We start from the raw sequence: 24220 nt of genomic DNA on the forward strand, positions 1-24220 counted from the left end.
TGGCGGCACAAAATTGTTGTCCGCAGCGACTCGATTTTCGCTGGCCTCGCAGACCAATTTGCTCGGCCTTGATCGCTTCTTTGTGTCTGTGATTTGATCTCTGCCCAGATTCTTCAAGATGGTCAAGCTCGGTAGGTTTGCTCCTGCACTGATTTTCTGCCCTCGCAGAAACTGACTCTTTCCCTAGGCAAGAACTCCAAGCGGGTGCCCGTCCGCTTGAGGCACAAGATTGAAAAGGCCTCTGCGGCGAAGCAGCGCAAGATGAGAAAGCTCGCCAAGAAGGTAAATACCCTCTTACCACTTTTTCGGGTCGTTATATCCACCTAACACGGCTACTAGAACCCCGAATGGCGGTCTAAGATCAAGAAGGACCCCGGTATCCCCAATCTCTTCCCCCACAAGGACAAGATCCTGCACGAGATCGAGGAGAAGAAGCGCTTGAAGGCGGAGGAGCAGGAACGCATTCGTGAGGAAGCCCGCGCACGCCGCGCCGCACAGAAGGAATCCGGAGACCAGGGCGCTCAGGCTGGCGCGGCGATTGATGAAAACGATCTCCTCGATGACGAGATGGACGAGGACGATTCGTCGAACCCCATGGCCGCGCTGCTTGCTTCTGCCCGGGCTCGTGCCGCCGAGTACAGCGACAGCGAGGAGGATGACGACGACGAGATGGACGACGACGAGGATGAGGATGACGAGGATGACATGGAAATGGAGGACGAGGAGGGTGGCGCTTCCCTGGAGAACATTGCCGCCCCCTCGTTAGCAGCACAGTTGACCTCCAAGGAGAGCTCGCGGAAAGCCTTCGACAAGGTCTTCAAGCAGGTCGTGGACGCCGCCGATGTGGTCCTGTATGTGCTGGATGCCCGCGACCCCGAGGGCACTCGGTCCAAGGAGGTGGAGCGCGCCATCATGGCTGCCGACCGTGGCTCGAAGCGGTTGATCCTTATCCTCAACAAGATCGATCTCGTTCCCCCTCCGGTCCTCAAGGACTGGCTAATCCACCTGCGTCGCTACTTCCCTACGCTGCCTCTCAAGGCCTCCAACGGCTCGGGCAACGCGCACACGTTCGACCACAAGCAACTGACGGTGAAGGGGACCTCGGAGACTCTCTTCCGTGCTCTCAAGACGTATTCACAGAGCAAGCAGCTCAAGCGATCCATCTCCGTGGGTGTGATCGGTTACCCCAACGTCGGTAAATCGTCCGTCATCAACGCCCTGACAGCCCGCATGAACAAGGGCTCCAGCAACGCCTGCCCGACTGGCGCTGAGGCCGGTGTGACCACCAGCTTGCGGGAGGTGAAGTTGGACAGCAAGCTCAAGCTGATCGACTCGCCCGGTATTGTCTTCCCCAACGCGGGCGAGAAGAGCAGCAGCAAGAAGGGCAAGAAGAAGCAGGAGGAGCACGCCCGTCTGATCCTGTTGAATGCGGTTCCCCCGAAGCACATCGAAGACCCGGTGCCTGCCGTGTCTCTGCTGCTCAAGCGGTTGTCCACCTCGGAAGATCTCGTTGCCAAGTTGCTGAAGGTCTACGGCGTGCCGCCCTTGCTCCCCTCCGGGGGCGATCAGACCCATGACTTCTTGGTGCAGGTCGCGCGGAAGCGTGGACGTCTCGGCAAGGGTGGTGTGCCCAATCTGGAGGCCGCGGCGATGACCGTCATCACGGACTGGAGAGACGGCCGCATCCAGGGATGGGTCAACCCTCCTGTGCTGCAGGTGGTGACGACGCCCGCCGACGGTTCGGCCCCGGCTGCGGCTGCGGGTGTGGACACGAAGAAGATCGTGACGGAGTGGGCGGCGGAGTTCAAGATTGAGGGACTCTGGGGCAACGGCGAGGGCGAGGACGAGGAAATGGCTGAATAGATGATTTGTTCAGGATACCAGGCGTTTATGGTTCATAAAAGGTAGATAATTGAGCATGATTTCTTCTACTAGAGCTCTTTTCTCTTCGTAAAAGTTCCTTTACTATAGAGTGATCGCATTATCTCCCAGTCCCAATGATCGATAATTGGCCAAGATTGTGGTTGTGGTCAGTATGACCTGTCAGTATCATTGACCGTCCGAAGAAGTCAGAATATATATAGCAGTATAACGCATAGATAGATGCGCAAACTACACTCAACCACTTGGGTAGAGCCAAACAGCCGACAGAAAGAACCAAACCGCAATGCGACAGACAAATGCAAGACTAGAAAAATATTATTGACGTCCAAGGTAAAATCAAGATCAGACCTTCACCTGTATATCCATGCATAGTTCCGTGTCGTTTCTTATCGCCACCAATCGATAAGTGTGCCAACCCGCAGCGGGAAAGAGTAAAATGGGATTTGATCCACACGCGCTTTTCCTTCCGACAATCCCCATCGCGACGCGTCATTTTTACTTCGACTGAGTCTTAACAATCTCGTTTTGTTCCCACATCGCCTATTGCATTGCTCTTCTCGGCAAGGAGGAAGAATCCGCCTTCAATTCCTGAACTCATCGACCCGCGCAACCTCCCAAGAACCAGAATTTTGGACAGCCGTGGGAAGGAAGGGGACAAGATCTTGGAAAGACTCGATCGCGAAGACCCTCAATCCTCAACCCCAACCAACCCATCCCCCAGAAAAGATATATATAAAACAAGATGGCTCGCAAATCCAGCTCCAACACGACAGCAGCAGCAGCAGCAGCAGCAGACCCCTCCTCACCCACGACGCAATCCCCGCCCTCCAACCCATCCTTCTCCTCTCCTCAACCCGACACCACAGCAGCAGCAGCAGCAGCTACACCCAAGTCCGGGGGAACCGTGGAAGCCACCGAACAGCAACTGAAAGCCCGCGCGGAAGCGGGCGTAGGCATTGAGGTATAACCCAGCGTCACGCTCACCCCTGCCCTATCCCATCCCATCCCACTACATCCATCTTGAGATGTGTCTAACAGCAAGAAACAGGACTACCTCCTCCCACGCTCCCTAACAATCCGCCTGGCCAAATCCGTCCTCCCACCCAACACTTCTATCCAAAAGGACGCGGTATTAGCCCTCCAGAAGGCGGCGACGGTGTTTGTCTCGTATCTGAGTTCGCAGTACGTTTTCCCCCTCCCCCCCCCTACTTACCTCCTTTCCTTTGAAACAAAGTGTCGGTGTGGCTGTCTGGCTGTGGTCAGGCGTAGCTGGGGATTTTGTTTAAGGTGACGCTGGGCTGACTTTTTGTCCTGGGTAGCGCCAACGAAGCCACGCTCAAACGAACGGTCGCGCCGGCGGACGTGTTTCATGCGCTGACGGAGTTGGAGTTTGATTCGTTCCGCGGGCGGTTGGAGAAGGAGCTGGATGCGTTTACGGAGTTGAAGGCCGGGAAGAGGAGGGGGAAGAAGGATGGTCTTGCTGCTGGTGGGGTGACGGTGGCGGGAGGGGAGGGTGCTCCTGCTGCTGCTGATGCGGAAATGATGGAGGTTGATGAAGACGACAAGAATCGCGGGGCGAAGAGGGTTAAGAGGACTGCTGTTGCTGCTGCTGCTGCTGCTGCTGCGAAAGAGGATCAGAAAATGTCGGATGGGGATGGGGATGAGACGCAGGAGGAGTCGGGGCGGGGGGATGGGGATGAGACGGAGGAGGTGGAGGAGGTGGAAGAGGAGGACGAGGACGAAGACGATGACGAGGATGAGGACGACGACGAGGAGGAGGACGGCGAGGAGGAACCCAAGGAGGAGGACGATATCGACCGGGTTGAGGATCTGGATGGAGGCGACGCCAGGCACCGCGCAAGAGTCATGAACCCGGATGTCGACGAGGATGAGACCGACAGTGAGCATGAGTCAGGGCCTGGGAACCAGCTGAGGGGGGAATTGGGTTGATACCTGTCAGATACCTCGTGATGAGAACGCGTCTACTGCTTGCAATGTACAAATGAGGGTTGATACCCAAATCAACTACCGTTATCTCAACACCACAATCATCATATGCCATGAAATTGCCTCCAACAACGCCAGCGGTTGCCATATTATGCATTGTGATAGTACAGTAGAACCCGTAGGCTCGAGGTAGAAATAACTGATCTAAGCCAGCCCCTCCCATCCCTCAGTAAATGCTCTCGTGGACATCCTCCATTTCATGCCGAACACCTGAAACGCCAGCACCCCGAATAGTCTATCATTGGTATCTCCTTAAACCAGATCCGAACAAATCCCCGACTGAAATCCAGCAAAAAACAAAACATCAAGCAGTATTTACGCAGCCGGCTCGTTGAGAAGACTGCTCATCCCATTGGGAACGGATTTGGGCGAGATGGTCTCCGGCTGTTGCCAGCGGCTGCTGCTCCGAGGAGGCGTCGATTCGCCCTTCCCCACAAGCTGAGGAACCATCGGGCCATTGTTGCGCGCAGCGCCTGGAGGCAGAGGAACCATCGGCTTGTTGTCTTCCTTCTCCAGCCTGACAGCCTTGTCGCCGTCGGCCGTGACCTTTTGTGCCTTAGTGACCTTTCCGAAGTTGTTGATCTTCGAGTTCTTAGCCGGCTCGGTCTTCCTCGTCCGCTTCTTCGGCACAGTTTTCTTAGGCGCAGCCTTCTTCGTGCCGTTGGTCTTGGAAGCTTGGAGGACGTCTTGGAGACTGCGTCCGCGGCTTGCGGGATTAGGACACCCGGTTTTGGATAGTGCTTCGGACAAGTCCTTCGAAATCTCCTCATCATGGCTGGAAGACGGAGTAAGAAACCCAGTGGGTGTGCGCTGCTTCTTCCGCGGCGTCTGGATGACAATCTCGACTTCTCCTTGCTCGTTTTTCACCCGCTCGGCCTCGGACAAATTGCATTCATCAAATACCTCCTCTGGAGCATCCCAGCGCTTGAGGCCTGCGAGCCGAGCGACTTCTTCGCAATCCCCCTTAACCATCAAATCCCAGCAGTCCTCGAATTCTTTACCACTGGGGGGTTCGTTGTTGATCCACATGGTCACACCGTTGCGACGACTCCGAATCACCGAGCACAGGCTCTTCACTAGGCGACGAACACCGGGGATTTTTAAACTCGTGCCCACGACAATTAAAGCATCCGGACGGGAGCGAATGTCTGCATTCATGACGGAGGTGATGGCTTCTTCATCCGGGTTGTGTTCGTTGTAGAGGACGAGGCGCGGTCGCATCTTGCCGATCCCGTGACTTCGCTGGCCCGTGTCCATGCGGAATTGGTTGTTGATGACGCACTCGGGACACTCTGGGGCATCCGGCCGATCGAATAAACTCCCATCAAAGTTACTCAAATGGCGGCACTTCTGACACACCATTTTCTCGAGACTGCCGTGCAATTGGATGGTGCGCGGCCATGGCGCTTTGACATTTAGAGGAATCTGGGTGGCCAGCGGGGGCATTGAAGTCTCAATCCCATCGATGTTCTGAGTGTAGAGGCGCGTCAGGCGGTTTTCCTGGCCCAAACGAGCCAGCATGTGATGGAACGCGGTCGGGGAGGTGTTGGCAGCCTCCTCCGACAGCGACCGGACCATGTCCTGGAAAGAAGCGGTCAAGGTTTCATCCTGATACACTGCAGCATCGAAGAGGAGCTTTCCCGACGCCTTGAGGTTGTGTTTCTTTTGCAGGGTTTTGAAGAGACCATCGCTGGAGCGGAAATCGGGAACTAGCAGGAACAAGTTAATTAGAATAAGAACTAGTTGCTGTCATTGTGGGGGGAGTATGAAGGGGTGAGGGAGTAGAGGAAGGGTTCTTCTGGGGTAGGGTGATGACCAGGGCAAGGAGGTTGCATACTTCCTGCAGAAGTGGAAATGCCAGCACCAGCAATGACGACAATTTTGCGATGACGGCGGAGAGTCTTGACGAGATAATCGATCTGCGACTGCTGCTGATCATAGGAGAGAGAGGCGGCAGGCGATAGGTCAAGATGTTGAGTGCAGCGTTCCTTAGGGGCGGCCACCCGACGCTTCTTCCGAGCGGGCGGCAAGTCGTCTTGGCTGCGGGCGGCAGCACTACCACTGCTAGCTTCCTCCGTTTCCTGCTGTGATGGGGGCGGCGACGGATAGAACTCGGGTGGTGTCATGGGAGAGGGCGGAGCTGAGCTCAGGCTCGAGCAATCCGAATCATCATCCATGCCTAGAGAGGCTAGCTGACTGTGTGGGGTTGAACACGAAGAGTTGAAGGAGGAGGAGGAGGAGGTGGTGGTGGTGGTGGTGGTGGTTGAGGTTTGGGTTTGAGATCGTGAATTAGGCGCCATTTGGTCAGACCGGGAGGAGGTGGAGTAGCAAAGAGGAATACAAAAAGTTGAATCACACGAAAAAAGGTGGCCCGGTCGACAGCAACTGCGTTTTGGACGGAAATTGTCGGGTACTCGTACTAGAGATCCGTGGAGAGTAGCATCGAGCACGGAAGAGAGAATTGGAACATCAATTGCAGACGAGGAAGGACCGGTAAGGGGCGCGGGTTCCGAGCAGAGAATTAAATTCCCTCCAGTCTTCCTTTGTTCGGAGGGGAGTAGGAGGGGGGGAAAGAAATTGACAAACGACCTGGAACCAGACACGAAGACGTAAAGATATTTCACAATCAGAAGGGGGAAAAAAAGAAAAGGATAGCGACTCAGACAGAGAGGAAGAGGGAGAAAGAGAAGAGGGAAGAGGACGAGGACGAGACACCAGAAACAGAACAGAACACTCGAGCCCCGTGACTATTGGGGGTCAAGGGAGAATGATGAGGTCAAGTGGGATGATGGTGGCTGAATAGGTGAACAGATGAATGGAACAACAAGGAGGAGAAAGAAATCTAGCCAGGAAGAGGAAACCCTGAAGGAATTGGGACTGGAACACCCGTCCGGCTGCCGGTCAGATCCTCTCTTTTTTCGCTTGCAGCGTGTTTATTTTGACCCACGGGCAAAGAGAGAGGAGCCAGGTTGTCGAAGAGAGAGAGAGATAGGGCACAATGCCAATGCTGGCTGCTGTTGCTGTCTGTAGGTCTAGTGGGTAAAAGGCGGGGGTGGAAGACTAGACAATTAAAAGAAGACAGCAACGGTCGGTATGTCGCGAAGAATGTATGTATTCAATTGGATTGACGTTATAGTTGGTTGATATCTTTGTAGATACTATCTGGCTCGTTGTTGCGTTGCGAGGCTGTGATATATATTATTATATCATCGAACAGGGCAGAGCTGGAAAAAAAGAAGAGAGTAACGAAAATTCTGGTAAAGCCATACGCAGTAGGGGAGTGTGTTTCCACTGTACTGGCTGATCTCGTTACCAGACTCTTACGCTTCTAAGAGAATCGCGGTTAGACACTCCCGTGTCTACTTCCTCCTCCACTTCGTCTGATTGGCGGAACCAGCTTTGTTTTTATAGTCCAGGTTAACTGGCGCAGTGAGTGAGGTGCAGTGCTGATGTTCCCCCTCCAAAAGTCGCCCGGTCGCATTGTGTCTGGCAGACCATTGACAAGTCATCGACCTTTAGGTGACATGTTTCTGGGACTGACAGTGGCCATCATCCCTTTTTTTTGGATTTTCGTGATTTCCATTGAAGTTGCTCAGGGCTCCAGCTGGCTAGTAAAACTTCCAATTGCAGCTAGCCCGCGTCCACCTAACACCTCCAGCTTAATAGCTTGGATCATGCTAGCACACACGATAATGTCCAGACATGATCCCCTTAGACCTGAGACACTCATAACAACACACCGAGACGCGTCTTGAGGTGCAGATCTCACTACCATAGTATCAGCCACACCCAAAGAGCCGTGCACTTTAAAAAAGACCAATCTCTATAATTCCGTACATCTGTTTGTAGAGCCTATGCAGAGTTGACACTGCCGAGCAGCGATCTTTAATTGATAGCTCTAACACAGGCTGTCCACAGCTGCATCCATCCATCCATGGAGACGGTTGACTTGGATCAGGGTTGATGATGTCGCGTGAATCGGAGGTGGGGGAGGATCTGATTGGCTTGCCCGTTGGCCCGGCTACAGCAGCACATGACCTCACATGACGCTGACTAAGGGGCTCCGGGGAGGGATCCACTACCCAAGCCCAGCTAGTCAGTTAGTAACTTACAAATGAAACTAACATCATGAGAAACGTCGGGATTCATGCTTTTTGTTCGCCCTGTGTGTGAGTAAGGGTGGATTTCGAGCTTTGCAGAGCGGGAGGGTATGAGGCACTTCCCTAATCTCTGCAAGAATTCCTAGTACTGCCCTGCTGGCGTCTGCTAGTCGTGTTCTTCGACACCCCACCCCGTTGTGACTGTTTCCGGGGTCTATCGCTCTAAACTATGCTGCCGGGCCAGTGCGATATCGCTCTCCCTTCTAGGCATTTTGATAACTGTTAATCAAAGCTTTCCCCATCCCACCATGCCCCTGATGATGGAGGACGGTATCAATGTTGATGATCTCTTCGGGGAGCCTGCTTCCCTGGAGCTGGGGCTACCAACTACCACTTCCACTAAAGGTCTGGCCGAGCGCTTGGATGAAATGCGCTTGCTCGGTTGCTGCCAGTGAGTCGCACCCCCACAGCAGATCATCCTCAGGATTTGCCAGCTGAAATCCGAACTAGGAAAATCGCATGGTCCAAGTTAGGATGCATTGCCTACATCGCCCAGGATCCGTCCAAAGTTCATGTTCGTTATCTTCAGTGCCAGCCGACTGATGGCAAATGGACGCTCAGTGATGAAACGCCCTTGCTGCCTGTCACGGAAGCCCATGGTGGCACTGCCTTGGTGCATCTGAGTTGGAACGAGTCTGGCTCTGAGTTAGCCGTAGTTGATTTGTCCGGCCGACTATCGATTTATTCCATTCCGATAGCACTCAACAGTGTTAACGGGCTTCGACCACCGTCCTTGGAACCCGACGATAGTGCGCAGATAGTCGGGATGCTGTGGTTGAACACCCAACGCTCCGTGAGTACCCCAGGAAGTTTCGTTTGAATATGATCTTAACCTTCTTCAGGTGCATGCTTTCTATCAAGCCGCCAAAGTGCAAGGTCGCTGGGCTTACTCGCCATATCGTCGTCGGCCAATTGGCCCCTTCCACCCAGCTAACAAGGCTGCGCTGGTCTATATCACCAGGTCTGGAATGATCAAGCTCTTGTATCAAAACCCGGATGGGAAATGGGCCGAAATATCTGCCGAGCTGAAGAACACCAGTTACTCAGACCGGATGTTGACCCACGCGGCATTGACGGCGACCCAAAATGGGATTCTTGTTGCCACATACTCAGCTTGCCAGAAGATCTGTGTCTATCGAGTGCAAATCAACTGGAACCCTCCTCAATATGATCCTGCACAGCAGCCTAAACAAACGCCTCCCCAATTTCCGGTTCCCAGCTTTCGTTTCGCACATTGTAAGGTCGAGACCTCCTGCAGCGTTCCTGGTCCCGTGCGAAACAGTGGGGATCCTTCCGATCATCTTCAACCACCTTTTCCTAACTCTCTCTACTGCCTCACCCGCTTGGATGTTATCCTACCAACGTCTGATAATGCGGCAGGGTCCTCTGCCACCCCGTGGATCGTTGCAACATTTTCCATCCTCCCTCAGATCGCCCCTGATCATCCACACCAGCAAGGACCATCAAGCATTATTGTTCGATGGCAACTTGAATCCGCGCCCCTTACTCTCCACCCCAAGTTCGATGAAGTCACGACAAAGAGAAACAGCATGCAGTTGAAGGCAAGTCTCTCGCAAATAGCGAAGGGGTGGGAATTACAAGTGCTAACTTACATCCAGGCCAAAGCTGTTCTCAATCGATTAGAAGATATCTTTTGTGATAGATACGTCGTGTCAATAGATCACATTGAATATGCCAATGTGTTAGCCGTGACCTACGATGACAGCTCTATCTCTTTTTACGACCCAAAAACCATGGCTGCATTCAACGGGGTTGATGACGCGAACACGGTGACTAGCCTGGCCCAAGCGGGTTTCCACTATTCTCCCGACACTCCAGGTCAGTATTCATCCTTTTCGTCATTGATGAGTAGCACTAAGTGCTAGATTTAGGCCTTCATATCAGCTTTTCACCCAGCGCCTGTGCTGCTGTTGTGTTGGACAGCAGCGGGCACGTCCAGCTTCGGGTGTTGGAGCACTCATATGGAGCAGACAATGGTCTCTACGACGAGAGTACGTCTTTCCCCTACATCAGACTGACTCATGCTCTAATCTCACGACTCAGATAAATTTTCAGCAGCTATCGCTGCATTGACATTGGCATTCTGTCGTGGATGTGGAAGTGAAGTTAACACGGACGATATCTTATTAATATTGATACGTCAACTCTCCCCTGGTCAGTCACCTTGTGCTTCTCATGCCCATGTTTGAGACTAACGACAGGTACAGACGCTCAAACCTCCTTCATCAATGAAGTCTACCGCGCGCTGCCCATCAATTGTAACTTCACCGTGGAACAGGACAAGCTCATGAACCACCCCTATATCCCACGTTGTCTCAGCATTCAGGCTGCACTGGGCAACAAGGGCAAAATTCAACAGCGAGGCTTCGCATCTTCTGTCTCGTGGACTATCCTCCAACTGCGCCACGCCTCGATTCTCTACCCGTTCTTCTTTCAGTATAATAAAGGGGTTCAAGCAGAGCCCCATGACCCTGGTATGAGCACTCTGTGCGCCCGATTGACATCCTCACTAACCACATGCTGCTCATAGATGTCCTTCGTATGGTCCTTGGTAACACCAGATGGGCCCTTGACTTCTCACTCTATATCCTCCACGAACTCTTCAATCTTGCCGACGAATTTGAAGATGTATCTTCCGACCAAGAGGCTTTCAACCAGAAACGTAAGTTGGCGGACTCCTACCTTAGAACTGGAAGTTAACCTTAATGCTTCATACAAGTCAAATCCACCAACTCTCTCTCCCTCATAATCCTCCTTTCCAGCATGTCTCGGGCCTTCCTTCGCTTTATTTGCCGCGGACTGCGCGGCATTCACGCCGGCTACGCCAATGCCCCGCTCACGGGCGACGCCCGCGTGTATTACACCGAGATCTGCCAGGCCGTAGAAACGTCGCCTGCGGCCATTGACGTTTACGAGAAGTTCCTCGCCGGCGTCGACTCCGCCGTCCGCCACGCTTACCACGGCGCCGGGTTTGGCGACGCCGAACGCCCCGGCCCGGAGAAGGAGTTGCTCGTCAGCGCGCGCATCCCGCCGGTCCTGGTGACCGCCGTCTCCACCATCCTGCGGCAGACGATCCCAAGCCTCCGGTCCGACGTGGACCGCATGGATATCTACATGCGCGACTACAGCTGGCTTGGGTTGGACTCGGACCGCCGCACGGAGCTGTACCGCCGCACCCGCGGACTGGACATCATCAAGAAGATTCCCATCCGGCCGAGCCCCTCCACAAACGGGACTGCACAACCGTCGCTGGGTGAGACCAAGTCGAAGGATGGCCATGCGGCGACAGGGGTGGCGGTGGGCCAGCCGCTACGAAGGAGGTGTGTGCGTTGCTGTGAGGTCTCAGAGGGGTCGTATCCGCCGCGTTCGGTGCTGGCGTTCCGGATGATCTTTAAGTTGGGACATTTACGGGCGTGCATTTGTTGTGGGATGTGGATTCTGGAGTCCGGATCTGGGTCGGCGGAGGTGGGAAAGCCGATAGGGGCTTAGGTGTTTTTCCTCCCCTGACTTGCGTGGAAACCTAGTGGTGCTCATGGCATGTGCAGTGGACTTCCAGTTAAAACTCTGGGGAGGATCTAGGGTATGATAAATGATGTATGGACAGTTTAGGTCACGAGCGGCGTGTACATAGACCAATTGTCTTGGCACTGTTGAACTTAGAATCGAATTTTAATTCAAGGATAGTGAAGGCAACAGACAACCTGAAATTGAGAAGGGGCTGCAGAGCAGCTACCTAGTAGGTAAGTACCTAGTCCCTACCATCTTATGAAATGACCAATGCCCGCCATCAACACTACTCGCGGTTACTGCCAGACAACCCTCTACGAACTACCCGTTGAAGCAAGATAAAAGTTTGAGAAAGGTGTGGTATCATGTCATGCAAAGCCTTTCATTGAAGGGAGAGAGCCAAGAGAAAAAAAAATTAATACCCATCGATTAATTTGCAATCTTTACTTTTTTTAAAGACAACAAAAGAACCAATTTGTTAATAATTTTTTTTTCTTTCTTCCCTAGATTGGATAACCGGACCCCTTCCCACACAAGGTGCCACAGGTCAAAACCCCGTTCATCATCAATTTTTTGGTAGAAACAATTGACGTTCCCGTTTCAAAGAAAAACAAACTCCATCCCTTTGCCCCTTAAGGTTTCTTTACATTTAAGCCTGGAGAAAGGGAAGAGTCAGTATTTGGGTTTAAGCTAGGTGGTTCCCGGTCGTCGCTGGCTTGGTGGATAGTCGTACCTTAACAGCGTACTTGCGCTGGGGGAAGTGGATCTCCTTCTTGCGCTGGCGCTCGGTCTTGAGGGTAGCCTCGTGCTTGGTGAGGCGGCGGCGGATGGCGCGGGTCTGCTTGGCACGGAGGTCGAGGGGAGCGTACTTCTTGTTCTGGTAGAACAGGCGGAGCTGGGCGCGCTGGTTGGCGTTGATGACGGTGAGAACGCGAGCGATCGACTTGCGAACGTCGTGGCTGTTTGTAGCGGGTTCAATCAGCATTTCCAGTCCTCAAACTCCTTGAAAAAGTTGTGTGATTGCGGTGATTTGGTCGTGGTTGTGGATGCGAGAGATTGCGCCTGTCGAATATGTCGAGTACTTCTTCTGCCTTCGTGGTGTAATCGAATGCGGGGGTTGGATGACGGTTGACCTGATCGAATTCCTTCGTGTTGTTTCCAATAATTCGTATCCCCGCGAGGTTGTCGAATTTCTCTCGACTTGTCGTCGTGGTGTATATACCGAATGATCGAATTCCTTCCCATTCCTCTCTTCGTCTTCCCCGGTGTTTCCAACAGGTCGCATTTTCTCGCATCGCACACACACACAGATCTCACAAGGGGGCAGAATAAAGGGACTAAAACGCACATTCTCGTGGTCTTCGACGAGGCACCGTTGGCGATCTTCTGGACACGGAGCTGGCTGAGCTCGGTCTTCAACTCCTCCAACTGCTTGGTGAGGTCATCCTTGCTCTTTCCCCAGAGCTGACCAGCCTTGACCTTGGACGACTATTTTTTGGGAAGAATCAGTTTTTCTGTGCCTCGTGCTTCATGATTCCCTGAAACAGCGGTTCAACATACCATGGTGGGCGGCTTCGTGTCGGTATCGTAACGGGTTGTCGACGTGAAGGGGATTGAAGATGGACCGGGTCAATTTGGTGATGGTCGTTGTGGGACTAGGGTTTGATTTTTTCTGGGTGTGCGGCGGCTTAAGCGGGCACGTGATGTGTGGCTGGTGCTTGGGGGGGTTTGCACTTTTGGGGAAGATGTGGATGGTGCAGTGGGCGGTGTAGGCCTGGGTGCCTGGACTGTCACGGGTCAAGTCAGTCAAATTACCGATCGAGTAAGATGGGGGGGGGGGGGGGGGGGGGGGGGCCCGCGGGGCGGGGGGGGCGGGGGGGGGGGGGGGGGGGGGGGGGGGGGGGGGGGGCGGCATGGCACCGGCGCCGGCGCCGGCGCTGCGGACGGAGAGAAGGCGGCGTCATCCTCTCTGACTTGGCGCTTCTTGCGGCCAGTCCAGTCCAGATTCTCCAAAACTATCTCATCTAGACTAAAGTCAACTACAGCCCGTGTGTATTGATGAGAAACTGTGTTTTCCGCAGGCCGGACGGAGGTTTCTCTGACTATTGATGACTTAATTTCCTCTACTAAGTTCTTGATTCACATACATTCATGGCTACATCAACCGGTGCCGGCTGGACACAGCTGCGGCAACAAGCCCGATCTCTGGAGACACAGGTATACCTCCCCTCTGCGCAATCTCGCCATCCCAACAAGATTCTAACCAGCCGCAAAACAAAGACCGAAACCCTCTTCCACACCTACTCGCAATACGCCGCCCTAACCAAACCACCACCCACCCCGTCCGAAGAAGAACTCCGCACCGAATCCCAACTGAAGGAGATCCTCGATCGAGTGCGTGCGCCCAGCCCCAACGCTCCCCCCCCCTCCTCCTTTCATACTAACCTCTGGATTTTGGAACCAGCGAGAAACAACAATAACCCACCTCTCGCGCCTCCTCGACAGCGAAGCCACCCTGACCGCCTCCGCCCTCAAACAAAACAACCTCGCCCGCCACCGCGAGATCCTCGCCGACCACCGCCGCGAATTCGCCCGGATCACCGCCGCCATCGCCGAGGCCCGCGACCGCGCCAACTTGTTGAGTCATGTCCGCCACGACATCGACGCCTTCCGCTCCCAGAACCAGTCCGAGGCCGACTACATGCTCGAGGAGCGCGGCCGCATCGACCAGAGCCACAACATGATCGACGGCGTGCTGAGCCAGGCCTACGCGATCAACGAGAACTTCGGTCTGCAGCGCGAGACGCTGGCCAGCATTAATCGGCGGATTGTCGGCGCGGCGGGCGCCGTGCCCGGCATGAATGCGTTGATTGGGAAGATTGGGAACAAGCGGAGGAGGGATGCGGTGGTACTGGGGGCGTTTGTGGGGCTGTGTTTTTTGGTGGTTCTTTTCTTGAGGTGAGATTATCGGGTGGTGGTGAGTTGGAGATTGGGGGGATGGGGGTATATTGGCGGTACGCGGAGGGTAGTGGTGGTGGTGGTGGTGGTGGTGGGCTGAGGGTGAGGTTTGATTGATTTGACGGTATCAGAAGGCAGGCGTTCGGGGATGTTTCTTGTCTTGATTTGCTATACAGAATATACTAATAGGAGAGCGGAGATATGTAGTCTCCCTCCTCGGTCTTGGGAGAGGTGTCTCGATATTATTGCGTGCTAGCATATATCTATCTTACAGTACGGCAGCCATCGTACAAACTCCCCCAAATGCTACCTGATATGTACATACACATACAACCGCCATATATTTGGCTATCATGCCCCGTAACCTTGCAACAGAATCAAGGCATCACAACCCTAGCCTTCTTCGCCTGCTCCCCCTTCTGCTCGCTGGCCCACTCCGCCGCCGGCGTCTCGCTCTCCACACTCACGCGGCGCTCCTGCGCCAGCTTCCGGACGCCATTGTTCAGCGCCTCCTTCTCCTCCGGCTCGGCATTACCACTGCCCGCCCACCGGATGCGGCAGTTCTCGTCCAGCAGGTAGACATACCCGACCTTGGAGTTCATCATGCCGATCGTCTCGCGCAATCGCTCGTCCACGCCCTTCGTCACCAGGAAGTACTTGTCGTGCTGCGCGCTGGGCAGGTTCCGGCGCATCGACCACATGAACATCTTGACGATCGCCCCCTTGAGCGGGTTCTGCTCGAGGTTGATGTCGACCTTCTGCACGATGTTCTTGTCCTTGGAACCCTCCACCGCCGCTGCGAACGCCTCGTACAGGCCCGGGTTCTTCTCCCGGTGCGTGAACGTCGAGGTCTGGTTCTCGGCCCACAGGCTCGAGAAGATGTTCACCACGGTGATGCGGCCCCGGAAGAGCGGGGTCGTGTCGCGCGGCTGCCGCTTCGAAACCAGAGTGATGCCGCGCATGTTGGGGAAATAGAGCGCCTTGTCGCGTTTGAAGAGGCGCGTGTTCGCCACGAAGCTCTTGCCTTCGTGGTGGCGCATGTTGTTCCATTCGCGGAAGTAAGGCTTGGCGACTTGGCGGGCTCTGTGATGGCGGATTGTGTGGTTAGTTATGTTTCTTCCGTGGTTTGTGTCCTTTTGGTGTAAAGAGGGGGGTGGGGGGATAGGTTAGGGTAATGGCTATTGGGAGGGGGAGAAGAGGAAGGTGTATAGAAATGGACCCTGCGACGAGGTGAGGTACTCGGCCCGGGAAAAAGGCGACGTACAGTTGTTTCCGTCTTTCCAAGTGTCTCTCGTAGTTGACAAAGTCATCTCGTCGTTGCCCAAATGATCGATCGTCGACACCGGTGTTTTGTCCCTCACTTGGAGGCACGGGGGACCCGATGGGTCGGTCAAGAGGTGGAGGCACGAAGTCTTCGCCGGGTGTTGGGGTCGGAATCTTCGAGGCTGTTGGAGAGTAGACGGGTTTCGATGGGACTTTGGTTGAAGCTGGCGTAGGGGAGGGTTTGCTGCTGCTGCTGCTGCTGGCATAGTACCGCAGCGTAGGTCTGTCGAGGTACGCAGTCGCCTTGCGCAATTGACAGCTGAGACAGCGACCGTTTTGCAGGTCTGAGATAGACGACAGCAGCCGGTTAGGCTTCCACATTGTGATGAGTCTTTGGTAGAATGGAGAAGACAATGCGGTGCAGCGATGCTTTTGTTGTAAGTCGTTGCTTGCTGGAGTACAAAACTGCCGTTCCGCACTCCGGAGACTCGGTCGGAATGAATGGGGCCCACCCAGAAGCCCTTCCCCGAGTTTAATTGATTTCCACAGGTCCCGTGACCTGGTGGCATTTTCGTGGTTGGGGTTACGCGTGACTGCCCTCGCCGGTCGTGTCTTCCCTCGGTCATTCCTCTTCGGTCTCGGACTGATTTTATGTGAATGTCAGACAGAAGTCTTGTTGTCGCCTGCTAGGCTGCAGTCACGCAGAAGACTATTACTCATGGCTCAACGGTCTCTGGCTCTGGGCGTCGGGACCTCAGCCACCATATCATGGCGTCCGCGGATGCGGCCAAAAGGGCCTTCTTTGAGGGCTTGGAGCGGCTGGATTCTCTGTCCGAGGACGAGGAAGATCGAATGATTTTGAGATCGCAGTTGAGCATTCGGAAAGCGTTCAAAGATGAAGGCCCTGCTGTCATGAAGTCTAGGTCTACGGTCACGAAAACTGAAGTCCGAGTGATCGCACCTTCCGCTACCGAAGCTTGCACGAAGCGTGAGAAACGCCCTCGTTGCGTTGCTGCTGCTGCGAGATCAGACGAGACTCTCTCACAAGTGACTGCGTTGAGCACCTCAAGGGCAGCGGGAGAGATGCCTCGCAATAAGAGAGCTGCGCCTGTCTCTGGCAAGGGAAACCGGCAATGCTCGTCCAGGATCGTGCCGGAAATGCAGCAGATTTTCAGAGGTCTTGTCTTCTGTAGGTCTTCCTTCACTTTCGGGTTGCCGTCTTGGGGCTGGAGCTTACTTCGTTTGTGTCTCAGTCTTCTTTCCGAACAACAGTGCCTCGGCCCTTCGACGTCTGCGTATCCAGCGCGCGCAGGATTACGGTGCTTCTGCTGCAGAAACCTGGGGCGACCATGTCACTCACGTTATAGTGGATAAGGGACTCACCTTTCACGACGTCATCAAGCATCTTCATGTTGAATCGTTCCCGGTAGGTGACGCAGACAACAGGCCTGGTGAGATCGTTATCTGTTGACACGGACACAGTCCACAGTCGCGCTCGTCGACGAAAGCTACCCTTCTGAGTGCGTCAAGTTTCGCACGGTATTGAACACAGCTCAGGTTCGGTTCCGCGTCAGCGGTACACCTGTCCCTGCAGGAGAGAAGGGCTCTTCGCCTGTGATCGAGCCCTCGGATGGTGGATCCTTGTCGATCAAACCGTGCCGACGAGAGCAGCAGCAGCAACACGAGACACAATCGCACACGCATGCTGAGCTACACAGTCAGGCTACTGAAGGACAAACTAGTGGGCGGCACGCTACCGAACAACAAACCTCTGAGCTGTATACTGCGGAGCAGGTGGCCGAGTGCCCGAACGACCTATATACTGTGTCCGAACCTGCTCGAGAGCGGGATGCCTTGGATGATCTCATCGAAGAAGCAAAGGCTGTGAAAGATCTGGTAAGTACCAACGAAGAAGCCTTCTTGGATTCTCACTCTAATCGATAGTAGCCGTTAGACTCTGAGGATGAGCAAAGTACGGCTGAAACATCTGATGCCGAGGCGTCTGACTCGGGCGAATCACAGCCAAAGAAGAGGAAGATGAGCGCACGTATGAGTGAGGCGCAATCTGACTGGCAGCAGAATTTTGTATGCATGCAGAAGCATGATTCGAAGACCAATGCGGAAAATGCAAACAATCGGACCATTGCCGTCCTACAGCAAATGCTGGACTACTATGATCGATCAGGTGACCAATGGCGCACGCTCGCCTATCGCAAGGCAATCAGTGCCCTTCGGAAACAACCGAAGAAAATTGCCACCAGATCCCAGGCTTTGTCACTGCCAGGGATTGGCACACGTCTGGCCGACAAGATCGAAGAGATTGTGTTCACGAACCGCCTGCGTCGGCTGGAAAACGCCAACAGCACTCCTGAAGATCGGATACTCCAGGTGTTTCTAGGTGTCTATGGGGCTGGCGTCTCCCAAGCCTCGAGATGGCTTGCACAAGGCTACCGGTCGCTGGAAGACCTGAAAACTAGAGCGCCCCTTACGCAGAATCAACGGGTGGGCGTGGAGCATTATCATGACTTCGCCCAGCGTATTCCACGGAACGAGGTTGAAGTGCATGGAGAGATCGTGCGGGCGGCAGTGCGAAAAGTTGATCCAGAGATGCAGGTCATCATTGGGGGTTCCTACCGACGTGGTGCATCCACTTCAGGCGACATTGACCTGATCATCACCAAGCCCTCCGCTACAATAAAGCAAATTCGGACTATCATGATTGAAACCGTCGTCCCGGGCCTTTTCCAGGAAGACTTCCTACAGACCAGCCTGGCTGCCACCTCCCGCGATGATGGATTCAAATGGCACGGGGCCTCGAAGCTTCCCAACGGTCGGCTCTGGCGACGGATCGACCTGCTTTTCGTGCCCGGATCTGAGATCGGGGCAGCTTTGATCTACTTCACTGGCAACGACATCTTCAACAGGAGCATGAGACTCCTGGCCAACAAGAAGGGCATGCGGCTGAACCAACGAGGGCTTTACGCCGACGTGCTACGCGGACCTCAGCGAGTGAAATTGACCACAGGCCGGCTGGTCGAGGGACGCGATGAGCGGCGAATCTTCGAGATTCTGGGAGTTCCTTGGCGGCCTCCCGAGCATCGCATCTGCTGAAGTGCCCAAATAATAATCTTTTTCTGGTTTGCCTCAAGAGACACGTAGAGACAAGACGGGAGCCGGGGTGACAGATAACAATGGAGCTGCCAGTGGGGATCCATTGGTGATGCATTTGCTTTTTTGTCATCCCAGACCGACTTCTCTCCGTGCGTCGGATCTTTTCGCTGTACGGTATGTACTTGACATACATACACGGCAACAGCAGCGAGGAGGCCCGAAATTCCCGCAGTGGATATGGAAGTGGACGGCCGGGATGGAGGTAGAGAGTTTTCTTTTTGAAAAACCTTGTTGTCTTGTTTGTCCTTTTTTTGTTTGGCGGTGATTTGTATTTACGTTGACGTTGAGATTGCCACTATTAATAATGAATACCATATGTGTATATTCCTGTTTGTGTGGTTACAAATAGTTAGTTTATACTTTGTTGTCCCTCCAAGGTTTGAATCGGAGCCGAGACCGAACAAAAGGCGGTCACAGGAATTCTTTAGAGTCCATAGTTGAGAGTGAGGAGAGCAGCCACCGAGCAGAGAAGCGGAGAGGAAAGAAGGCAGTCAGGTAGGGGACTGAGGAGATGGTAAGTTGTGTTTGGGTGTGGAAGGTGGACCAGCCAATTAGCCAGCAATGGTCGCACAGAAAGAAAGGGTTTCTTAGCGAAGTGGTTGATGACGAACAGACCCAAGAGGAGCAAGAGAGTCAGTCAAGTCGACTTTCTTTTTTCGTTTTATCACCAAACTCATCAAGGATCAAGAACCAGCTTCCACATCTGAATCTGATTCCTCGCAGTGCGCATTCACCGAGTTCATCACCGCCTTTCATGCGGTGAAGCGCATCCCAACCGAAATCCGACCAACCCGTGACTTGGGAGGGCGGCCAGTGACAGACCGCCCGTGTAAAAGTCGGTGTTTTGCCGCGACTCGTAACATTATTCCCTTTCATCCCACTCCCTCCTCTTCGCCCCTACACCAATCCTCACCCTCATTGTCATCTCTGCCCCTCTGCAATTGCTGTCATTGCATTGCCACTGCTTTGCGCCTCTGCAGCGACCACTTTCCATCTCTGTTGACCCGCTGAAACGTGATTGCAAGCGGTCAAGAGCCGGTGGTGGGTTCTGCCGGTCGGGATTGTGGCCAACTGCTATTTTGCCATCCGCTCGCCTTCTCCCACCCCTCGTCCGCTTTCCCCTGTGTGCGTCACTTGGGCTCTGACCCCATTTACTGCCGGTCTTTCACAAATCTATTCGAGGAAATTCCAAAACAACGGTGATTAACCTCCCCCACTCCCCCCAAAACAGGGTCTGTGACTCGAGATTGTCCTCGACACCTTGGACCCCTTGGACCCTTGGATTCACAGTCCTGGTGTCTCTTCTGCCACCCACGCCTTTCGCAATGGGCAGAAAACCGAATCAGTTGATCCTCGAGTTCTTCATTCGCGGCCAGAAGCTCGAGGACGCCAGCAATCGCTACCAACACACTTGCAAAGCTTGCGGCGAGAAATTTCCCAAAGGTCGCATCGACAGTCTGACCAACCATCTCGTGAAGAAGTGTCAAGCCATTCCCTTGCGCGATCGTCAACGCGTCTTGTTGCGACTACACGAACTTCCCGATCTTGCCGACGGTGACCCAAACAAAGACGGAACGGGTCCGAACAAAGGCAAGTCCGGGGATCTGCCCTTTGCAGCAGCTCGTCAGAACTTTGACGGGCTCAACGTGTTGGCCGAGGCCTCGAGACAGGTGGGCGCCTCCGACTCAACCAAACGGGGCGGGCCCGCGTACACTCAGTCGTTGACGGTTGGAGGCAAGACGGTCGTCGTGGATCCTGCCCTCGAGGCCGAAGGCTTCCAGGGCAATCCAACTCAGCCAGAGACAGTGGAGGAGGATGCGAAGCCACCTGGTAAGCACTTTGTTTTTCTATTTTATTTCTTCATGTGTACATCGAATTCAGTAACACTACTGCTGGGACCGTCATTCACTAATACTGTCTTCGCCGCCCAGGCACCCCTCAACAAGCTGCTTCCAGCGCCTCGTCTCTACCTTCCCTCCCTGGTAGCTCCCCAGCCGAACCACAACCATCCGCATCTCCTGCAATGGCGGAAGCGTCTCTTGCAACTGACTCGGCCGCCAACGCGCGTCAGTCACAATTATCCATGATCGCCGCTTCAGCGAGTGAGATGGTCCCACACGGATTACCGATGGACCAGGACTCCAGTGTCGGACTTGGTGATGGACTGACTAAGATGAGTCCCCCATGGAACCAGCAGCTATCCACCCAGGAACAGCTCCTTTTCGACAGCCTTCATGAACACGATCCTACCTTGACTGCTGCTACCCAGCGCGCCGCATCTTTTCCCCGTCCGATTGCGATGAATCCGAACTCGCAAGCTAAAGGTTTTGTGAACGAGTTTGGGAACTCAACCAAGCCTACCAAACCGAAAGTGCGCGGTCGGTTCTCCGCTGCACGACGCCGAGAGGTTCAGGAGGTCAGAAAGCGGGGTGCTTGCATTCGCTGTCGTATGCTGAAGAAGCCGGTATGTGTTGATTTGTCTGTTTGGTCAGCGTGCGACTAACAAATCTATGCCTAGTGCTCCGGAGACAGTCCTTGCACCACGTGTGCCAGCGTTGAGAGCGCCCGCCTGTGGAAGCACCCATGCATTCGTACTCGAATTGCGGAGGAATTCGAGCTTTACAACGCAAGTATGTTTTCTGTGATCCCGTTCATGCCTGGATTGGAGCTAACTGTCGAAGATTTACACGCTACGCTGGCATATCACGATGTGAGCAGCATCCGCAACCAGGTCAAGTTCGAACATTACGCTGGTCGTATTGAGGTTACTCACTTTGAGGAGAGCTTGGTCTATGTCACATTTAGCGGACTCCAGGGTCACAAGCCTTCTGCCTCACCGCTTGATCCCCAGCTACAGGGCCTGGCCGACGAGCCACAATTTCAGGGACCTCTTTCAGAGCTCTATCTGCTGGATAGCGATACCGATGATTTGCCGGGAAAGATTGAGATGTACATCAAGAAAACCGCCCCATTCTTCTATGAACGTGAGACTTCAGAGTTCATGCGGCCCACTTTGATGCTTGCTGCGGAGCTAAGTCAGCAGAAGAAGGTAAATCCGGCTCATTACTGGACCCAGGAGCTGCGCCGCTAACAGGTGTAGGATCTGTTGTTGGAACGTGTGTTGGAGTTGTGGATCGCCACTCACATTCTGGTGGATTCGGAACTGCAGTGGAAGACGTACTGCAACCCAACTCTTCCGCCTACCTCGGTGCACTCTCTCGCACAGCCCTCGGACGACGGTCGTACACCTATCGACGAGGTGACCAACACCGAGTCGTATGCTCTGCTGTGCAGCCAGTTGCGTGCCGCGACCGAGAAACGTGCGTCTCAGCTGAGCAAGTCGGTGATGAACGATTTGGAGCGGCGACTGCTGCAGCGCCAGCAGAGTGGCTGGTTTGAAACCTTCCTGGTAGCGATCATCTTGTTGAATTGTGTTGAGAGGACCTGCTGGCTGTTCCGCTCATGGGACGACGAAAACTTCGCTCAGCGTGTAAGTTGTGGACCATCTGAAATGCGCGCAGGCGTGCTAATGTTTCCGCAGTGGCCTCTGGACAAGCGCCCTCCATACTATGCCAGCCAGGGCGATCGGTTCTCGGATATCCTACACATGCTGTTGAAGATGCGCAGCTTACCGCCCAAGGCAACTCCGCGCCCCGATACCGGAATTCTCAAGGCGGTGGACGGTAGCGACGAGAACGCCGTGCGCTGGTTCGACTCTATCAAGATTACCTGTAAGATTTCTTTCTCTTTGTGCACAAACACATTCTCATGGCATAATTAGCTCTTTTCCTCGAACAACGTCAAGCCACCGTCTTCGACCCGGCCGACTCTCGTTCCCTCGACCTGCGCTACGGCGCCAAACTCCTTCCTCCATCTAACGTCTACACCTAATCCTGTTCCCTCGTCTATCTTACCTACCTACCCCTAGCTAGCTAGTTGAAACAATCGTGTGCCATCAACATCACAATTACTATGGATAGAGAGAGAGTAGGAAGAATGACGCCCAAACCAAACAAATCAGAAAAAAACAAAAAGAACCTGCGCAACGACCCTGATGATGAGAAATCCGAACCGAATCCTCTAAGTTTTTTTTCCTATGTTCTTGTCCCTACCACTACTATTCTACCACACATTAAGCGGGTTTTCTTTTTTTTTTTTCTCCAGTTTCCTTTCCATTCTCCTTTCGGGGTTCCATCTGTGTGTGTGTGTGTGTGTAGTCAGAGTCTGTTCCACACCTTTCTTGACTGTTCATCCGTCATTGTTCTTGTAGTAAGGGTGGCTTTTTTATATTCAACGAAATTCAAGGAGAAACGTTATTAGGGTGGGAAAGGAAGGGAGAGAGGAGTCTTGAGTCTTTTGAGGGGTTTCAAGGTGGGAGGATTAGTGTCACGGTTTCTCTTACTCTTAGTCTTTCCTGTCTGATGAGAATTTCACTAGGCGAAGTTGTGGAAGGCCGGGGTAGGTTTGTTACTGGATCCGGATACCGAACCTAAATCAATCATGATTTCTTTTCTTTTCTTGTCTATGGTTCTTTATGTTGTCTTAAAGAACGATTGAATATATACAGTACATGTGTGGGGGGTGGGATGTATGGGTTTCGAGTGATATAGTTTTGCTTTTGCCATTTTGTACATGCAGGCAGAGGATCGGGAATGTCGTCTACCGATGTCTCCTTCACTTCTTCGTATCCTCATCTGTGTTTTGTTTTTCCCTTGAAGACAGCAGGGACGGCTGGGTAATCGAGGGAAATGGTTGGGATTATTTGTTGTTTTTTGCGTGAGGGGGTGCTGTTGTTATCCTGGATGAGAAGGATCATGCTGGAGCTGTATCGGGACTTGCGCGGCTCCTTCTTTTCCATTTCCCATCCCCCTCCCCGGCGAGTCACATCCCGTCCAGGAATCCAAGATCCTTGGTATCAATATCCAATCCAAAGAGAAAAGGGAGAGGCAGATATTATATCATATTACCCGAGCAGTGTCCGGATCTTGCACCCCCCTCCCTCTTTCACATCTGCCTCAGAAGCAAGCCCCCCTCGAGTTGGCGCATGGTAGCAGGGCGCATGGTAACAGCCCCGTAAGCCCCATGTCTGAATCCACCGAGCCTCCTGTCAGGAACGGTGTATGTTCCACGGGAAGGCGTGGAACGGCTAGGTAGTTCAAGTCTGAAGAGCCGGATGCTTTGGATGCAGAACAGAACAGAACGGCTAGGTGGGGCGAATCCCTGGCTCTGAGTATCGATGAAGTTGAGTT

The 24220-nt window shown here is 53.8% G+C and overlaps 9 protein-coding genes across 9 annotated transcripts; 6 read left to right on the forward strand and 3 right to left on the reverse strand.

Moving 5' to 3' along the window:
• Nucleotides 1-37: 37 nt before the first annotated feature.
• On the forward strand, nt 38-1863 carry BO82DRAFT_299488 (putative GTP binding protein; the record flags this gene model as incomplete). The annotated part of the gene is made up of 3 exons (XM_025632022.1): nt 38-131; nt 188-282; nt 340-1863. Exons 1-3 carry the CDS (start codon nt 119-121, stop codon nt 1861-1863), a joined length of 1632 nt encoding a protein of 543 aa, XP_025497467.1. The 5' UTR covers nt 38-118.
• A 503-nt stretch (nt 1864-2366) lies between these two features.
• On the forward strand, nt 2367-3915 carry cbfA (putative CBF/NF-Y family transcription factor). Its single transcript, XM_025640406.1, has 3 exons — nt 2367-2845; nt 2933-3066; nt 3204-3915. Exons 1-3 carry the CDS (start codon nt 2627-2629, stop codon nt 3832-3834), a joined length of 984 nt encoding a protein of 327 aa, XP_025497468.1. The 5' UTR covers nt 2367-2626; the 3' UTR covers nt 3835-3915.
• A 29-nt stretch (nt 3916-3944) lies between these two features.
• Nucleotides 3945-6635, reverse strand: BO82DRAFT_349778 (putative SIR2 family histone deacetylase (Hst4)). Its single transcript, XM_025633963.1, has 2 exons — nt 5729-6635; nt 3945-5600 (listed from the first exon to the last, which is right to left on the reverse strand). The coding sequence occupies exons 1-2, from the start codon at nt 6189-6191 to the stop codon at nt 4207-4209; spliced, it is 1857 nt and encodes a 618-aa protein (XP_025497469.1). The 5' UTR covers nt 6192-6635; the 3' UTR covers nt 3945-4206.
• A 1551-nt stretch (nt 6636-8186) lies between these two features.
• BO82DRAFT_379816 (mediator of RNA polymerase II transcription subunit 16) lies at nt 8187-11751 on the forward strand. The gene is made up of 9 exons (XM_025637710.1): nt 8187-8442; nt 8502-8844; nt 8894-9613; nt 9671-9890; nt 9944-10063; nt 10116-10226; nt 10280-10546; nt 10603-10734; nt 10792-11751. Exons 1-9 carry the CDS (start codon nt 8300-8302, stop codon nt 11559-11561), a joined length of 2826 nt encoding a protein of 941 aa, XP_025497470.1. The 5' UTR covers nt 8187-8299; the 3' UTR covers nt 11562-11751.
• A 331-nt stretch (nt 11752-12082) lies between these two features.
• On the reverse strand, nt 12083-13148 carry BO82DRAFT_324746 (60S ribosomal protein uL29). Its single transcript, XM_025632838.1, has 4 exons — nt 13140-13148; nt 12928-13067; nt 12313-12538; nt 12083-12234 (listed from the first exon to the last, which is right to left on the reverse strand). Exons 1-4 carry the CDS (start codon nt 13140-13142, stop codon nt 12229-12231), a joined length of 375 nt encoding a protein of 124 aa, XP_025497471.1. The 5' UTR covers nt 13143-13148; the 3' UTR covers nt 12083-12228.
• A 411-nt stretch (nt 13149-13559) lies between these two features.
• BO82DRAFT_324750 (putative vesicle transport v-SNARE protein Gos1) lies at nt 13560-14856 on the forward strand. The gene is made up of 3 exons (XM_025632839.1): nt 13560-13796; nt 13860-13973; nt 14044-14856. Exons 1-3 carry the CDS (start codon nt 13731-13733, stop codon nt 14539-14541), a joined length of 678 nt encoding a protein of 225 aa, XP_025497472.1. The 5' UTR covers nt 13560-13730; the 3' UTR covers nt 14542-14856.
• Nucleotides 14747-16672, reverse strand: BO82DRAFT_349784 (mitochondrial ATPase complex subunit ATP10). Its single transcript, XM_025633964.1, has 2 exons — nt 15802-16672; nt 14747-15620 (listed from the first exon to the last, which is right to left on the reverse strand). Exons 1-2 carry the CDS (start codon nt 16179-16181, stop codon nt 14915-14917), a joined length of 1086 nt encoding a protein of 361 aa, XP_025497473.1. The 5' UTR covers nt 16182-16672; the 3' UTR covers nt 14747-14914.
• Nucleotides 16569-18974, forward strand: BO82DRAFT_408448 (DNA-directed DNA polymerase IV; the record flags this gene model as incomplete). The annotated part of the gene is made up of 5 exons (XM_025639691.1): nt 16569-16630; nt 16724-16989; nt 17054-17226; nt 17283-17696; nt 17748-18974. 5 exons carry the CDS (start codon nt 16569-16571, stop codon nt 18909-18911), a joined length of 2079 nt encoding a protein of 692 aa, XP_025497474.1. The 3' UTR covers nt 18912-18974.
• A 1322-nt stretch (nt 18975-20296) lies between these two features.
• On the forward strand, nt 20297-22862 carry BO82DRAFT_370495 (uncharacterized protein; the record flags this gene model as incomplete). The annotated part of the gene is made up of 7 exons (XM_025637215.1): nt 20297-20801; nt 20903-21435; nt 21490-21601; nt 21653-22020; nt 22072-22461; nt 22513-22702; nt 22753-22862. 7 exons carry the CDS (start codon nt 20297-20299, stop codon nt 22860-22862), a joined length of 2208 nt encoding a protein of 735 aa, XP_025497475.1.
• Between the last annotated feature and the right edge of the window lie 1358 nt (nt 22863-24220).

Source organism: Aspergillus uvarum (assembly GCF_003184745.1).
Source record: "Aspergillus uvarum CBS 121591 unplaced genomic scaffold BO82scaffold_1, whole genome shotgun sequence".
Lineage (NCBI taxonomy): Eukaryota > Fungi > Ascomycota > Eurotiomycetes > Eurotiales > Aspergillaceae > Aspergillus > Aspergillus uvarum.